Consider the following 19,776-nt stretch of genomic DNA (forward strand, 5'->3'; position numbering starts at 1 on the left):
TTTCCTATCCATTTTAACAGTAATAAATAACGAGAAGATGACATCTCTATCCTTCTCAAATAAATAACATCGCTCTCACAATTTATAAAATATTCTTAATAAAATAGTTTATTTCAAACTATACTATAAAAATAATACAATATATATATTATTTAGGGTCCGTATTGTATCTATTTAAATTGACATAAAAATAGTGATGGATACTTTTCATTTTCTTTCTCAAATTAAAAATGAAATGGATGGTGTATTTTTTTTTTTAAACTCAAAGTACTAACATATTCTGGTCTTTGTCTTGTCATCGGTGAATTTAAAATTTTGTAACAAAATTTCTATAATCACAAGATTTTGAAAATATTATAAAATTAAATCAAATTGTTTAAAGTTTATCTTCTCCCAACTTCTAACAATGATTTGCCTATTTTATTTGTAAAATAAAACATAGTAATTTTTAAAAATATATATATATATATATATATTAGTTATAAAAAAATACGTTTTCAAATATAGATTACACAATGGTTTGTTATTTACACTATTTCCCCGTTCAAAATTTGATTAGGTGATGGGGACAGCGCCCTACAGAGAATCTAAAACCAACGAAATTTAAGGAAAATAAATATAAATAAATAAGAATTTTACATTTTGAACCCGCAGTGGGCTCCACCATTCACGCGTTAAAAGAAAAAACGGAAGAAAAATGAATAAGTTTTTCCAATTCGGTAATTGCAAAAAATAGAAAAAGAAAAAAAAGAAACCGTTTTATTTGTTTCTAAAAAATGATAAAGAAGGGGGGGTGGGTGGGTGCACGTGCATGGGAAAGGTCAAGGTCACAAGCGGATGCTCCTCCACGGTGGGCCCTGGGTGCACCTTATCTTCACTCTTCTTCTTCACCCTATTGTGCGCTCTTTGCTCCCAGTTGGTGTTGTGGTGGTTGGGACTTGGGACTTGGGACTCTCACACCCACGGGTTCCTCTCCATTACTAATATTTTACTATTTTACTTTCTTTATCCACTTCTCTTTATTTCATCCAAATCTATTCCCATTCAATTTTATTTTATTATTTTGAATAACCAGTTGAAATATGCTCAATATTATCTTGTTATCTTTTAAAAAATACACATTAATATTAACTTATCTAATATTTTAGTAATAACCTCAATGAAAACTATATGATAATTGATTTAAAATAGTTAAAATATTATTTTGATTTTTAGTTCATATACTTCTTATTTGATCAAACAAGTTTGCCTTACTTATAAAGAAATCTTAATTCAAATTTCTTGTAATTAGTTTTTACGAAAATTGATTAATAATAATAATAAATTTTAATGGGAGAAAATAAAATAGGTTAATATATGTTTTCCAAATTAACAGTAAATTAAAAGATTAGATCCATAAATTTAAGATTTATTTATTGTATTTAGCGTAAAATTAGATAATAAAAAAATAGAGAATTTTGAAATTTGAATGTATGAAGTTTGTGAGCTATATTATATACATGTTTTAATTGAAGTATTCTTTTTGTTTTGTTTTGTGATTTGAATTATTTTTTAAGATGAGAAATGGGAAGAGAGACAAAAGAAAAAGGTATTGGATCCAATGGAAAAAGTAACGTGAAATTAGTTAGTCCAGGCAAATGGTCTAATTTAGTTGTGAGAATTTATGGCTCATTTAACACTTCCTATTGACTTTCAAACACCTTGCATTTTACCTTTTCTTTCTTTCTTTCTTTTGACTTCTTTCCAAATTGTTATCATTCTTTTGAGAGGGTTATTATCCTTTCATTATTTATTTTCTTTCTCTTCCCTTTATTAATATCTATTTATTTTTAAGTGATAAAACTACTAAACATATTTACAAAATAAATATTGATAGAAGGTAGATATCTATATGAATCTATACGAAAGCATACAAAAATATGAAAGTTAATCAATTCATCTATGCTAACCACATAAATTTAACATTATTTATATCAAACACTTTCATCTACTTTTTCGAGTTACAATTTATCAAATACTAGTTTATTTTATTTTATAACTGATTGTTATGAAAGAAGTTAACAACCATTTTAATCAATCCTAAACTAAGCCTAAATTAATATATTTAGTTCCAACTCGTTTGCATTTTCTTAATGCATTTAATTTCATTGTTAGTTACAAGGTAAGATTATGTGACAATATGCTCAAACATATCATAGTCCTAAATCATATATTTTATTCACATTATATTTGTTCTAAGGCAACAGCTGTTTGAAAGATGTTTTACTTTCACTTTTTGCTTTTGAAAATTACTTCCATCCAATGCTTTTTTCTTTCAAAAAAGAAAAAATAATTCTAAAATCTAAACCATAAAGTCAAGATTTGAAAACGGAAGGTTAAAAGTGATTTTCAATATTCTGTTTAAAATTTAAATTTAGACTAAAAATTCAAACGTATTATAAATCTTGGGGTGAGAAATTCAAACAAAATTTATTCTTATTGTTTTTAAAAATAGTAAAATAAATTAAAATATATAAAAAATATTTAAATATATATATACAATCAACTATCTCTACCATTATAGACACATATAGTTATTTATCTTTGACCTCGTGTGGTCTATCACAAATATATTACAATATTTAGCTATTTTTTTAAAAAATAAAATTTTCAATTTATTTTAAATTGTAAAATAAACTTTTACGCTTTAATACTTTCGATAAAAAAAACTATTGGAATCTTAATTTTCCTTTATCAGATAATTATTTTTAACTTCTTTTTTAACTAAACTTACCAATTCTAATTTTACTTATTGAGCTTTTTTTTTATTGGTGAAATATTAAAAACAAAATAAGATAAGTTTTTACATTTTAACTAAGAATTGAAATGCTTTTCTCATTAAAAAAAAATTGTGATATATATCAGAAAACATGCCAAATTTAAAAGATGTTAAAAGGTTTGGTTTGGCAACCCTTTAATTTTCAATTTATAGTTTGATAAGCTATTTGTTTTTAATTAAAATTTGGCTAAAATTTTGTGTAAAAAATTAATTGACAAAAAATAAAATAGTTTATAAAAAGGGATGTAAGTGATTATATATATAAACAAAAGTTTAAATGTTTTTCATTCTTAATTCATAGATTTTTAAAAGATGGATTATAGTTACAAACTTTGTATGATTCTTCACTAGAATGATATTTGATAATTAAGTCAATAAAAGCACCCGTGATATGACACACCCTTATTTTCCACACATCATATTAAATTAAATTTTAATACAATCAAGTCCCCATAATTGGTGCACTACAATGACAATGAACAAAAATTCTAGATACATCAAATCAAATGCTTCAAATAAAAAAATAAATGAAATTTGCAAAGAACACATATAAATATAAAACTAACAATAATCTTTATTATTGTTATTATTATTTGAATACGATCAATTGTTGTTGAATAATGCTGACTTTAACATTTTTCTTCATAACCACCATATTTATAACTCAAGACATTTTGTACATCATTTTGTTTATAAATACCCTATGATTTTCCATGTATGAAAATATAAACAATAGCTTATAATTATGGGAACTAATATGGGTTAATTTTATTTTTCTAATCACACTTATTTTATCTTTATTGGTTGTTAATATGGGTATATATATATTATTTTATTAACCTCTTCCCTTTTCTCAAAAAGGAAGAAAATCCCTAATAAAAATATTGATTTTATATTTTCAGTTCAATTGTACGATTAGTTAACTACTGTTTGTTAATATTAATTAAACAAATCACCAACCTCAACAAAATATATATATATATATATATATATATATATATAATAAAATACATTAAGATATATGGCCGATTGTTATTGATTTTATTAAAAACTATTTTGACTTACGGTTAAGTAACACATTTTATCTAACTAAGCATAGAAGATGTGACTAACCAGAGCTTAGGTAGTATAGATAAAAAAACTGATGGATGGAATTCTCCATCTAAATTTGTTTTAACCATACGAAATGGGTTAGTTTAATAATTGTGATATTTATGATTATTTTTTTAATGAACAAGAGGAGAGAGAAAAAAATTCCGGTTATGATGGTTAGAGTAAAATGTAAGGTTAGTTTTAAAAATGAAAAACATAAAAGAATGGAATTTAAATTAAGTTATTGATTGGAATCTGTAAATAGATTTTGTTCTACCAAATGTATCGTCTTATTTTGTCAACAAAAGATGCTCTTCAGTCTTTGTCTTCAATTAATTAAAGGCATAACAATACCAAAAAAAAGAAAAAGAAATAATATTTTAATAATAGAATATATCATTTCTAAAGATAAAGTAAATAAAGAAAAGCTAATTTAAATATAACAAAATAAATTAAAATATTTAAAAAATATAAATTGTTTATTAATATTTAAAAGATGCAGAATGCATATAATGAAGAAAATAATAATAAATAAAGGAGGTGAAGAAAGAAAGCATTAGTTACGTGGGCGTATAGGAGTGGGTAGAGGGCGCATATTTGGTGGAATGAGGTGTAGTGTAAATCTCCGGCCAAGGAGGGCCCAGAAAGGCCGTGGTCGGCGGCGGACATGCGGTGTCCACTCCACTTGGGGATTTGGCGTTATTGCTTTCACTACATAATATAACTCTTTCTTTTTTTCAACTTAATTTACAATTTTCCAATTCTATTCTTATTTTAACTTTTTCATATTTTGTTTTCGAGTTCAACCAACCATTACTCAACACATAAATATGGTTAATGATTGATGTGGTGCTTGCTCTACCAATGTTAGATGGAAATTAGACTATACCAAATGTTAAGATGGAAATTAGACCGCTCGTAAATGTTAGAACAACAACTTTAAATCTAAGAAGAATATAGTGACAAATCTATAAATTTTGTTGACCTCGAGTATTCTATCTTAATTTAAATAATCAAGCCAATAGAGTTTAAGATGTTTTTTATTTTTTTCTTTTAATCTAAAAATATTTAAGATGTTTACTTAACGTATGTAAATTATTTCAATGATAAAATATAAAAAATAAAATAGAAACATTTTTATACATTTTTTAAAATAGCAAAATAAATTAAAATATTTACGAGTTATAATAACATTTTGGATTATATTATGATAGAATTTATTATAGGTAGTCATTTTAAGATTTTTACTATATTTTGTAAACTTTTTTCTTTACTATATTCTTTTAACTAAAAAATAAAAATATTGAAGGCTTATAAAGAAAATCTAAAAGTAACCTAAAAATGAAGTTGAATATTAACCACTCTCTACATGTTTTTCTTCCTAATTTCTCCATTTTTATTTGTGGGGATTAGCATAGGTATTGTTTCTTTTTTTTTTTTTTTTTTAAGAAAATGAAGGTTGTACTAAAGCATGGAAAAATTAAAATATAAATGCACCAAACATGATTCGAACTTAGTAACTAAAATGATGTACATTAAATATCTTTTATTTATATATATATATTATATTACATAGAGAACATAAAATTGAAGAACTAATTAAAGTCTTCATAGAACCATGCTATATTTGTTGGAGTGAACAAGATTTACGTGGGTTGTCATGTTCTATTTATAATGTTTTAGTGTTGAGAGCCTTCATTATTCTTTTCGGATTAAGATTCTATTTTCTTTACCATTTTCAAGATTGAACACTCAGTGGTTGAACTGAACCACCATAGGGTTACAAATAAAGGCTCAATTGTGCATTATCATCCTCTTGTGATGGATACACTAACCTCATCCTCGACCTCAAAAGCTGAGGCGAGCCAATCATCGTGAAGGTTCTACTGCCCTTTGACTGTCTCAATTTTGGCCTCTACCAATTGCCGTGAAGGTTTATGACCATTATAAAAAATGGTTATTAACTTTTGTAATTGGGGTAAAAAATGTTTCTAAAATTTCAAAAGTTTAAAAAATACTCTCAACCCTTAAAAAAGGGTTTAAACATACTATTAACTTTAGTATTCTATCAAAACCATTAAAATTTTGTAAAAAAATATCTCAAACTATTGAAAAGTTCCATAAATACTCTTAAACTTAATTTTTTTTAAAAAAATACTCTTGAACTAAATTTTCCCCAAATTTACTTAACAAACAAAAAATAAAAGTAAAAATAAAAATTTTAAGTTCAGACGTAAAATTCCAAAAAAATCTTACCAAATTAACAAAATAAAAATTTCTGATTAAAACATACCAAAACAATAGTTGTTTCTAACTATTGATACACACTAAACTATTAAAATACAGTTTCGTTAACACATTTAAGTCCTAAAATTAATTGATGTTCCTATTATTCTCTTTATTTTTATTAAAGTGGATATACCTTGTTAAAGTGTACAATTTTATTTATATTAAAGAAGAGAGGAGAGAAAAAATAACAAAAGTATGGAAGTAACACTGAATTAACAACTTGTGTTATATAGCAAGAGTAATTTCTTAAAACATTTTTTTTTTTAGTTTAAGACTATTTTCAAAAGTTTTCTGTACATTAATAGTCAAACACATTTTTTTTATTTGACGGATTATTGTTTTAATATGTTTAAAGATTTTTTTTTTTTATTTTAGAATTTTTAGTTTAACTTAAAATTTTGGTATTCTATTTGGTTGAACTAGAAAATTGATTTAAATGTTGGATCAATAAAAGTATTTGTTTAATACCTTTTTAAAGTCTAAGAATATTTTAAAACTTTTCAATAGTTTGAGGATGTTTTTTAATAAAACTTTAGTTTTTTTAATAAAACTTTAACTGTTTCTATTCAAATTAAATGTTCGAATAACTTGACTATTCTTCAAATTTTTCTAAAACTTACAAATATTTCCTGCCCAAACTATATGAAGTTCCTTTTTTAAAAAAAAAATTAACAATTTTCCAGTATTAAATGTTTCCATTCATAGAATATTTAAAGTTACATGTAATTAATAGAGGTTGGTTTCAATATACATAGAGATTAATAAAACAAACTAGATAAAAATTTCGTAGAAAGTTTACCGAGTGAAATTAAATAAAACAATTAAGATTCTAAAAGTTTTAAAAGAACTCATTTTGTTATCATGAAAATTAAAAATATATAATATTAGAATAAAATAAATAATAAATTAAAAAAATAAAAAAATTTCAATTAGTTTGGTAGAATTTTAACGGATATGTGTTTCACAAAACTCAACAAATGTCATTATTTATAGACAATTTGGCAAGCAAATGATGAATTACAGGTCACTAAGATTTGATACCTTCAAAACACACAACGAACAAGTTGAATGTGGAGGAGAGTGACATATAACAAAGGACACGAACTATAACGACACGTGACCATAGATAGACACCATAATAATATTTGATTTTTTTTTAACGGAACAAAACAAATATTAAAAAAAAAAAAGAATACAAGAATTTCTAATTTTCTTGATGTCATCTATTGTTATTACATCCAATGTACTTAAAATACAATTAGTTTTTGTTCTCATAATTAATAGGAATAAGATGACAATAACTTAGTTCAACAGAATTGGTGATTTCGAATGAAAAATGTATAAATTAGGTCAAATTACTCAAATATAATATACATTATAATTTTATTAAAAAAATAAGAAGCACTTTCATAAAGTATGTGGCAAAATGAATAAAAATATAGCAAAAATTATGATAATTTGAGTAAGATAAACACTACTTAATTTCTATTAATATCAAATGATAAAATTTAGTTTTGGTTATATTTTAAAATGTCCTTCATTATAAAATTTAATTTCCAAATTTGTTGTTTGATTTTGAACAAAAATACTTTAGAAAAGGTCCACTTTATCCATAATTCATTTCCGACACAAAAAAACAGAGAGCCAAGAATGAAAATATATAGTAGGGTAATGGATATAATATATATATATTATACCAAACATTCATTTTCTAAAAGTAGTATTTTAGAGAAAAAGGCAAACATGCATTTCAAATAATGTATATGATTGACATGAAATCTCACCTAAAATTTTACCCTTTTCCTATTCTTTCTAATATTTTTAAAGCTTTTACCTTCTTTTTTTTTTTATAGTATTCTCATACATTTCTATTAATTTCATTTTAAATCCTTATCTTTCATTTGTTAAGCATCATATACAGCTAACAACCCACATGAAAATAAATCCTTCAAATATACAATAATTGAAAAAACTAAACTTACAAAGGATGAAAATTATATTCTATAGTCAATATAATTTTATACAATTATGTAATTTTGATGATCCAATTTTAAATACGGGAACTAAGTTTGATGATCCAATTTTAAATACGGGATAAGTTCGAGGGACTAGCTTATTTTTAATTTTGAAAGTTTAAGGATATAGCTACAACTATTCTATCATATTTCAACGATAGTACTTACAAATCTTTTTTATTTAAAAAATGGGTGTGATATAGAATTGCAAGTCATAATTATAACACACACTCCTTAATTAATTTAACAAAATATTTGTATAATCTTTTTAAATTATTCACTTGAATTTTAAAAGTAACTTTATAGAAAGTTAAGTAACAAAACAAAGATAAACTTAGTTTTAGAAAATATAAATAAATAAATAACTAAAAGGTAAATAATTATCAAAGGGAATGAAGCCATGTTCTACTTAATGCCTAGAATTCCTAACATTGCAAAAAGGAGTATTAAATTGAAGGTCCTAACTACCCATCAATGCAACTAAATTTGACTCTTTCGTCCAATTGGACTTTGGAGCTTAGGGATAGATATATACACACACATACATAGATAAAACATCAAAATCAATTATTGGGTCTTGTCAAACTTCAACCATCACACACTAAATAATATATGTGTTAGCTAGGAAGATAGGTTGATATTGACTAAAATAGTATATGTTGGGTGAGATTGAAATCATATCAATTGGTTCTTGTCAAAATTTTAAACTACCCTTAATATGTTAGTTTAAAATGTAGATATGAAAGTTAATTTGTAAGTTTAGTTATTATTTGAGATTTCAAAACTTATATACAATATGATTACTTAAATTTTATTAAGTTAGTAATGGATGAATTTATTAGAAATAAAAGCATAAATGAATGATCCTCACGTCTTGTATATATTAAAATTTAAAATAACATAAAATAAAATGTTTATAATCTATTAAACTACTGTTAAAATAGAAGGACTGGTTAAACTTTTTCAAAAGCTTAAAATCAAATAAACATTGATGAAAGTTAAAGAAGAAGCCATTAAACCTTTTCTTTAAGTGTTGCTTATTAATATATCATATATATATTTTTTGTTTTGTTGTTTCACTTCTTAATATAATATATTGTTATTAAAATATACTTTCTTATATTAAATGGTTAAAATTAAAGAGAGTGACCCTCTTAGTCTCATTTATTCTTGAACACCTTTGAATCCAAACTGACTAATTAGAGGGGAATAATAATGAGTTATGTTATGGAACAAGGAAGGTTCTTGTGTTAGGTTGTGTTGTGTTCTGGGGATTATTGGTTTGATATAGAGAGAAATAATGGATATAAATAATGAATAATGAATAATGAATATAAATAAATAAAGTGCTGATTCAGCAAAGGGAGATTGTGTCTATCTAAAAACATGTCTTAATCCAAAGGTGGGATCCCCACCCCCCAACAAAAAGGGTATGTACTCTCTCACATCTCAAACCAAATTCAATAATGTTTTCATTACATAATTAATTATCTCTCACTTTAATATATATATCTATATATTATAGTTTTGTAGGGTTCTTTTGTCCCTTTACTTTAACCATAATTCCAATACTTGGCCTTCATTCATCTTCATATTCATGCAATTCATATCAACCTCTCATAGATACCTTTTCTTGCGTTACACATTATTGTTAGCTTCAACTATATTCTATTTCTTTTCATTTTCAGTTTAATATTTTCAATTCAAATATTCTACTTTTAATATTTTTGGTAATTATGTTAATATTACTCTAAAATTAGTTTAGTAACTTTTTATTTCTAATTAGTTAATGAATATTAACTCAATTCACTCAGAATGATGTTTAATGAAAATTTGAAATCAAAAGATTAAATTTTGAAAATGTAAAACTATAACATTTTGGCTAGAAAAAGGGAAAAAACGTATCTTATTTTTCTAAATTCTTAATATTTTTCACCTAAAGTTAAGACAGAGTAAATTATTTGGCTAAATTTAATTTAGGAGAACGATATAACTTCCTTAATTATTGTTAGTGGGGGTTTGATGGAGACTTGTGAAAAAGGATTTTTCTAATTCTTAAGAATGATTTATGGAATAATCAAAATTAAAACACATTTTAAACTAAGGGAATAAATAGACATTTGTGTAGAGGATAGTAAAAGAAATTATGAGTGAAACCTTCAATTCTTTGATTCGTTTATAAAGGCCTTCATTCTCTTCACTCAAAATATCCTTAATTAGCTAATTAAAGGCCTCCAAATTTGTTATCTCTAATCTAATCTAATATAATAGATCAACATTTTAATGTTTACATGCATGGCCTTCCTCATTATTTTAGTTCAAACATCATGTAAAATTAAAAAAAAAAATTATATATATCTTAATCAATTGAATTATGTTAGTCTGTAAATTATATTTCATATTTTTCATCTAAAAATTAAAATAAAATTTTATTCATTAATCATTTTGGCTGAAATAATAGGTATAATCCACATCTAATCATATCTCATCATTAAGCAATATATATACATATACATGTACATACACAACATATATCATCAATAGCTTTCTTTTAAAAAATATCATTTGTTTCATTTAGAAGATATATATTAAAAGGGGTATGCATATTAATTATGATAAGGATCTATTGTCATATGAGCATGATAATGAGTAATAATATTTTTTTTTGGGAGACAAATGAATAATCTAGTGTGTTCTTATTATATTTTGTTGGTATTTTGTTAAATCTTTTATGATGAGTTTCCAAGAAAAGAAAATATTATTCAAGGACCTAATAATTTGTGGGTTTTTCACAATATGCCAAATGAGATGTTGACTCTATGAATCAATAATAATAATTTGAGTTATTAACCTTTAATTAACTATTTAAATATAGTATGTTATTATATATAAGAGAGATATTTATAAAGAGTCTACCTCAAGAACAACTGTAAGAAAATGATTTCCAATGACTAATAGGATCATAATATTGCATCGATCTCTCTCTCCCTCTCCCATCCTTCTTTTTGGCATGGATTTTTTAAATCATAGCTTAGAGCACAAAACTTGGTGGGCCAAATAATCATATAATTACAAAGGAATATTCAAACAACTTGCAAACAAAATAATAATAATATGGAAAAACAAATACTCATTTATACCCTTTTGTATCAATTATTTATGTCGACTTTTGTAAAATATATATATATATATATATATATATATATATATATATATATATATATCAACAAGTTACACAATCTATGGTCTTTTTTTTTAAAGAATTTTGTTTGAAATTTATAATTGTACCAAATTAAATGGTTAGACTTTCATAAATAAATCAATTGAAGAAATCTTTTGTCCCTGCATTTCCTTTTATTGTTGATATTGTCATATTGATACATTTGAAGAAATCTTACATATATTCATGATGCATTATTTTTTAGAAACTCGAAATGAAAGTTTTAAGTTGATAATTGAATTATGTAAATTTAGAAGTTTAAATGAATTAAATTGTACGTTTTATGATATTGATTGAGCAGATTATACACAAAATTAAAGTTCGGTCTAAATTAATACTCTTAAAGAGTTTTGATCGACATAACATCTAAAGTGTAGGGTTTGTAACTTGATATCTAGAAAAAGAATAATAATAAAGACAATTTTTCAAAAATATTTAACTTACTATTTTATAGATAAGAGGATGGATCAACCTCATAATTTAATAACCATTTTATTTTTTATTATGTACATGAATTATTAACCAAATTTCAAACACAAAATCAGTGTTTAAAGCAATTTTTTCTAAAAGTTTCACACAAAAGTTCATACATAACATCTTCTATTGACTTTATGATGCAGTACGTTTTTACTTCAACAAAAAATATTTAGAAGATTCACCTATTTGTCAATTAAAATTGAAGTTAAATAGAAGCATGCAACTATTTATTAATAAGGAAGCAAAATATATTAAATTTGGACATTTATTAGGTGAAAAAGAAATTAATAAGTTAAAAGAAAAGAAAAGGAAAAAGATCAGAATGAAGATGGAGAAAAAACGGTTCCCATTTCCCATGAGGATTTGTGGAAAATATAAGCATCCATTATCATTTTCAAACCATACAAATAGCTTAATCCAACAATAATTATTAACTAATTAATATACATGTTTTTTTTTTTAAGTTTGTTTAAATTTTTATGAAAATCTTCTTCTTTTATCTCTATAATTTAATTCTCAAATTTGTTAAATTTAAAGCCTAACTTTAAGTTTTGATAACAAAAGTTCTATTAATTAGGGTATGGATTTTCACCCTTACTACTACTAAAATCAAAATTTAAAATAAAGATAAGGGACAAATAAATCAAGTTTTTTAATCTTACTTTTATTTTATATATATGTTGCATAATTTTATCTTCAATTTTTACTTTATCAAATCAAGGCAAGTTTCAACATTCAAAGTAAAGATTTCATATTTTATTTTATTTTCTTGTATAGTTCTTTATTCAAAATTTGTATCATTAAATTCATGACTTAACAATTATTATAGTGGAAAAGAAATAAATTGAAAGCAATAATTAGAGAATGGGAAATAATTTATTTATTATTATTATTATTATTTTCCTTTAAAGAAGTGGAAGTGAATGAGAATGATAGGGTTAAAAGAGGATCCAAAACCCACAAGTTCTTTATTTTCTCTTTATTTATTATTTATTCTTTTTTGCTTCTTTTAAATATTTCATTCATTTCATTAGCTGTTGTGTTGTTGATAATTATGCCTAACATCTTCATGTCAACTTGAAAAAGTTGGGAAAAAACAGCTGTTCTTCACTTTTGTGTTCTTTAATTAGCACCCAAAATTAGATAATAATTATACCCAAAAAAGATGAAAAAAAAAAAAACTTTGATTTATATATTCTTTTTATATTATTGTTTCTTTTTCTTTTTTGCTTGCAATCTAAGCTTCCCCTAGTGCCCTATACCCCAACTAAACTTTCTATTATTTTTCTACTAGAATCTATTTTCATTGTATTAATTTTTTTCTTTCTGTAAACTTTAATTTAATTTTTCTTAAAAAAAGAGAGAAAAAAAATAGAAAAGCCAAATGGTTTGGCGAAATGGTTCACATCATTCTATTTAAACCTAACAACCTTAATTAATTGATGAATGTGATCTTTGAATTTTATTTCACAATACAATCAATATAATCTATTTAAGTGTGGTTCTAGAATTTTGTAAACCACGTATTATAATTAGAATTATGCTCCTTATCTAGAATATTTTGTTAATAACATGTCACCTTTAATTTCGGTTGTTTATGATATTATATCTAATCTTTTTGTTGTTTTGTTTTGCTTTTGTCTTTATCTTCCCAATCTATTTCTTTTGTCTTTCTTAAAGATATGGGTTTTTATTTTCTATTAAATGAATAAGAAACATAACTAGTTGGATTAAGATGTTGAAACCATCCATTGAAAAAAATGTTTAACATCACAGCCACACATCTAATCCTTACATGTTAGCACAAAAATCTGTATATTTTCTATATATAACTACTTGATATCAATTCCAGATTTTTTTCTTTTTTCTTTTCATTTTCCTCCCATGCATTCAATGAAGCAAAATTAGTACCTATTTTTAACAGTATGCTTCAATAACTTTTGAATCAAAGAGTATTTTCCAAATCATTTTGTGAAAAAAATCAACACATTAATCACATAATAAAGTTTATGTTAAATAATTTATTTAAAAAGAAGCAACAAAATACAAGAGTTTTATACAATACAATTACAATAGTGTCCTTGTTGCAATGTCTGAAATCTAAATAGAAATGAGAATATAGAGCTAATAAACTAATTTGAATATACAAATTACAATAATGTAACAAAATAATTAGGATTATTAGAATAGTGAGAGAAAGAGGAGTCCAAAAAAGATGAATCATAGAAAACCTAATGGGAGAGCCACTAAAGTCATAAGTCAATAGTGTGTGGAAAAAAGAATTAAAAGAAGAAGAAGAAGTGATGATTTCATAATTTTTTTAATCCCAAAAACTATTTGAAATCCCAAAATTGTAATAATTACATTACAAATATTATACATAAAGTACCATTTTCTTTTAGTGAAAGAAGGAGATGAAAAGAAAATGCTCAATGGTTGAACCAATCATAGCCAATAAATACCCTTTACTTTTGCTTCATGTACATTATCAATTTTTAAACATATTTTACTTTACATTTCATTATTTTCCATGTATACAAACATTTATTTACTTATTTATTTATTTACTCGTTCAAAGCTGTTAAATCACTCAAAAGTAATAACCATTTGTTTTTTTTTTAATTGAAGAATAATTATTATAAAAGTGCTAAAAATAATTGTAAAATATAATAAAATTTCATATTATTATATTTTATAGATATTTTAGTTGATTATGCTAAAATGTCTATTAATTAAATTTATAAACACAACTTTTATCTGAGATGATTATGATTATATGTTTAGTTGTTCTTGTAATGAAAGTTAGAATTTAAAACTAAATTATTAGTTTTCAATTCATTTTTAGATTTTGAAAATTGCTTTTCTTATTAATGTATTCAAATACCAAAATAATGTTTAAAATAAAAAAAATGTTTTTAGAATTTGAGTAAGAATTCAATAAAAATGGATAAAAAATATTTATAAAAACCAAGAATATAAAACTAAATAACAACTAAAAAATTGAAAAGAACAAAAGAGTGAATGATTGAGCATATTCATTTGAAGTAAGATAAAAATGTAAATAGGTTGAAGGAACTTTAGTCATGTATTGCTAAAGAGAAAGATTATAAATAGGTTGGCAAAGTGAAAAGTAGTAACCTTCGTGTATTGGTCAAAATGAGCAAATATTCAATTGTATGGAAAAAGCCTATTCAATATATACAATATACTACCACTTGTTCTTTAGGCCCAGGGAATACCTTTAATTTCTCTTTTTTTTTTTTTTTCTTAGTATTATTCAACCCTACCATTCTTATTATCATATTTTATCTACAATAACTGAAATAACGTTTTATCACATATCTAATTTTATATGAACAAACATTATCTATGTCATGTGACCAAAAATGTCACTTCAACTATTTTTATGATTTAAATTACAACTAATTTTGTTTAATTGTGTATTTTACGCAAGTTTAAAATAACCATTCTCATTAACGATTCAAAACTTTAGAAAGAAAAATATTAATATAGATTAATAAATTTGAAATTTGTAAATTGCTAGATTGACGTATTTATTGACACATTTTTTTAGAAAGCTAAATAAGAAGAGGATAATTGTTTTGGTTCAAGGTTTTAGTATACTTAATTAAGTGTAGTAAAAATTTTAAAAAACTATAAATATAGTAAAATCTATATGTGATAGAATCCTACTAGTGATGTGGACTATCTCTAATATTTCGAAGTATATCTATAAATACTTCGAAGTGTAGTCGTTATATTTGTACCAATTTTTTTTTTTTTTGGTATTTATCTAGTTTTTTATGTTAGAAAGAATTAAAATTGATTCCAGTTAAATTAATAAGTATTCTCTTTTTATCGAATAGTTTATGAAGATACTTCCCTAATTACTTTTTACTCCTACAAACACAATTAGGACTAATCTTGTTTGTTTTTTGGGCCAATGTGATATGGGCTGAAAATACTTCGCCCAAATGAGCAAATAGAAATAACATATTGGGCCCTCACGTTTGTTAGCCCATGTTTTAATTTATACTTTCACATAGAACCCTAAAATAAGGGATGCTTTTATATGAAAATTGAAACTTTTTTTAATAATGTTATTTTAAAAAATATGGTCCAAAATCGGGATGGAATGAAAAGTATTTACAAAAGAAATAGGGTAGTAAAGACTCCTCAAACTCCACTATTTTCTCTTTATTTTCCTTGACACAATATTGTTTGATACTTTTTTAAAAGATTGATACGTAACTCCACTGCACTCAGTTTTCATTGTATATACTTCCTATTGTTTATCGTTCTTACAACTATTGAATGTTTCTATATAGAAATGTACAAACAATTTGTGGATACTTCTATATATCAAGGATTCTCAATTGTTCCTCATGCTTACAAGGTATTTCTTCAACACTCTTTCCGCTTCTGTCTCTATATTAAATATTACTTCCAATAAAAAGTATTATGTATTTATATAAGTGATGGATATGTGACAACAACACTCAATTGGTGAAATAAACGGTAGAAGAGAATATGACAATGAAACAAACCTAAACGCTATAAAGAGTCATGTATGAGTTATACAGAGATATGGGGGTAATTGTAATAAGTAGTTACCTTTTTTTAATACAACAACGATGAGAACGAGAGATCAAATCTCTCATAAAAAATCATGTTAATTTTTATTGAGCTAAACTTACATTGACCAATAAATAGTAGTTTTAAGACTAATAATTGATTATTTAGCAATCTTTTTAAAGAACTAAAAATATGAGAATCATCCTTGCTAAACTTATTTTAGTGAATGCGCTACTACAAAAATGAGTTTTAGCAACCTATAATTTGCATCATAATGAGTTTTAAGATAGGCTATTTAATAACACTTCATGTGTCGTTAAATATGCACAGATGGTCCTAATATATTGTCATTAATACTCTTATATTGAGCTTTAAATGCATTTCGTTATCTATAACTCAACATAAAAAATGTTGTTCATGTGATAATTTGTCTATTTATGTCTTTTTTCTCGACGACACTTATTTCGTGTCATATTTTAACATTTCGTTACACATTATTATTATCAAGAAAGGTGCTCTCACAACACTCTTCTTGTGTAATAAATGCTTATAAGTCAATACTTTTTTAGCGTAATTAATTTTTAGTTCACAACACATATTTTTCTATCATATATTTACTTATTTCAACATTTTTCTTTTGTCAAAAAACATAAAATTCATAATTCAATATTGCCCATGTATGTTTAGAAAGATCTCTATATTGATAGTAAAAAAATTGAAATTACATTGTGTAAAGATGCATCACATTTTCTCGCGACGATGTAAAGATGCGTCAGTAGATCCAAAAAATTTCAAAATAGTGTTTTTTTCCACCAAATTTCTGCTTTTTTTTTTTATTTATTTTTAACGACACATTTTACCCCTTCCGTACCATTTTTCTTGATTTAAAGTAGACTCCTTCAATAATACAATCAATCGTGAATAGACCACCAAAATTGAATTTAAACGTTGCAATATTATACAAATTAAAAAAAAAGATATGAAAAAGGTAAAATCCAAACTCAAACTTGAAGAGAGAGTAATCCACTCCCCACATATACTCAAACCTTATTCTTAGTAACACATCCACTTTACCTTTATCTTCTCATAATCTTTTCCCCTTTTTTTCTCTCTATGATTCCTTCTGTTCATTCAATCAGTTAAAGCACCTGTCATGTCCACCCCACTGAATTGTCCTTTTATAAATGTATAAATATAAAAGCCTCAAACTTTATACATTCTCATATCTTCTTCTGTTCCAAGAAGCTGCCAATAATTAGCTTCACTAATGTTTTAATTTTTATATGCTTTGCCAAAGATCCAAGTTTTCCCATTACTACCAATTCCAAACCCAGCTCTTCAAGCAACATTTTATATCCCTCTCTCCAAATACAAATACTATATATAGGAACCAACATGAAACTCAAAGTCTTTGAGAACAAAAAATATACATTATTAGGTAGTCCCCATTGAATATGGACCCTATGGAGAGGGCAAATTTTAGGCACACTGCTTCTACAATTACTGTCTTTGCTCATATTTTTGGTCTCACTGCCTGCATTCTTACCCTTGTTTGGTTGCTGCATTATCGTGGCGGCCTTGCCTACGATTCTCCCAATTCCAACCTTGTTTTCAATGTAAGGATTCACTCGTTTCTTTCGTCATTTCACTTTACTTGTGGCTTTGATGTTATTGGTGTTTGATCTAGGAATATCAACTTGAATTTATTTTCGACGGAAAGAACTAAAATTAGGTTTTAATACCACTTTGGCCTCTATCCATTCGAAATAAAAATAAAGGGACCAAAATGATTCTTATAAATGAACTAAATTAAAAAATGCAAGGTATTTACACTTATATTATACTTATATTTCTCTTAACTCTATCTTGTTTCAATAATTTCTTAGTTTTATCTTCTACCAACTTCCATATATTATCAAGTTTTTGAAATAATGTTCAATAGAAGAGAAAAAAAATGATATTGAGTTACTAATTCCTCCTAATGAATTTCATAGTTCAATTAGATTGTTATCACTAAGGGTCAATTTGGCTAATATGACCAAAACATAGAAGTGTTACCATGAACAGAAGAGAAACTAACATCACAGATTTTTTTTTTTTTTTTGACAGTGTCACCCATTCTTCATGCTCCTCGGTTTCGTGTTCATGTCGGGGGAAGGTACCACAACTAGCTCGGGTTTATTTAACCAATATTTTGAAGATACAATATATATATATATATAATAACCAAAAATAACCATGATTGAATTGGGTTTGAGCAGCAATGATGGCCTACAGGACAGTGAGGGCAGAAAAGAGAACAAAGAAGATAGTTCACATGGCTCTTCATTTGGTAGCTATTTGCATGGGAATTATAGGGATAAATGCTGCTTTCAAATTTCATGATCAAGTGAACTTGGAGGATATGTATAGTTTACATTCATGGATTGGTATAGTCACTTTTTGCCTTTACGGTTTACAGGTATATTAAGTTTTAATTAGACCCTTAAACTTTCAAAACTTCCATCATCTTTTAAGTAAGTAGACTAACTTACATTGGTTTGGACAGTGGGTGGTGGGACTATTTACATTCTTGTTTCCAGGAGCAGATCGAGAGACTAAAACTAGGTTGCTACCATGGCATATAACTGGGGGAAGAGCTCTACTATTGATGATAATATGCACTGCGTTGACTGGCTTGTCTGAGAAGGCTACTTCTTTGAGACTGACTAGCAGCCACGAGTCCCGTTTGCTTAACTTCACTGCTTTCTTCGTCCTCCTCTTTGGCATTTCCATCGATATCTCCATCGGTTTTGCTCGATTTATGCACGTTGATCACACCATTTAGTTCTTCTTTTCCCTCTCTTTTCCTAATATTCATGACCTAATCTTTTCTGATTTCTTGTTTTTACGAGTGTGACCTTGTTTACAAGTTGTTTTTAAGTCTCATTGTTGAGATGTGTGTTGACTGTTAAGATTATGTTTATTCCAACTCAATGGACCTCTTGTCCTCTTATTTTGAATGAAGACAAAATTTGTTAGGTTTGAAACGGTATAAAGATGATTCAATGTAGTAGAGTTAACACATCTTAAATCTATCGGTAAATCCAAAATTTAAAGTCTAAAAACATTTAACAGTACAAACAAGATGATAGACCCTCTTAAATCACCACCAAAGAGAGACTTAATTGAAAATCCTATAATTTCTTATCAGTCAAATGTCTCGCAACAAATATGAACATAATTCAATTGAATAAGATACTGTACATTTGTCCTAAAGGTGAGGTTATCGCATCTTTGAATCATAAGGA

General features: G+C 25.5%; 1 protein-coding gene across 1 annotated transcript; it reads left to right on the forward strand.

Annotated features, from left to right (window-relative positions):
- The first annotated feature begins 17,881 nt into the window (after positions 1-17,881).
- Positions 17,882-19,520, forward strand: LOC101208884 (probable transmembrane ascorbate ferrireductase 3). Its single transcript, XM_004142769.3, has 4 exons — positions 17,882-18,102; positions 18,596-18,644; positions 18,748-18,947; positions 19,035-19,520. Exons 1-4 carry the CDS (start codon positions 17,941-17,943, stop codon positions 19,311-19,313), a joined length of 690 nt encoding a protein of 229 aa, XP_004142817.1. The 5' UTR covers positions 17,882-17,940; the 3' UTR covers positions 19,314-19,520.
- The last annotated feature ends 256 nt before the right edge of the window (positions 19,521-19,776 follow it).

The sequence above is a fragment of the Cucumis sativus genome, chromosome 5, assembly GCF_000004075.3.
Source record: "Cucumis sativus cultivar 9930 chromosome 5, Cucumber_9930_V3, whole genome shotgun sequence".
Taxonomy (NCBI): Eukaryota; Viridiplantae; Streptophyta; class Magnoliopsida; order Cucurbitales; family Cucurbitaceae; genus Cucumis; species Cucumis sativus.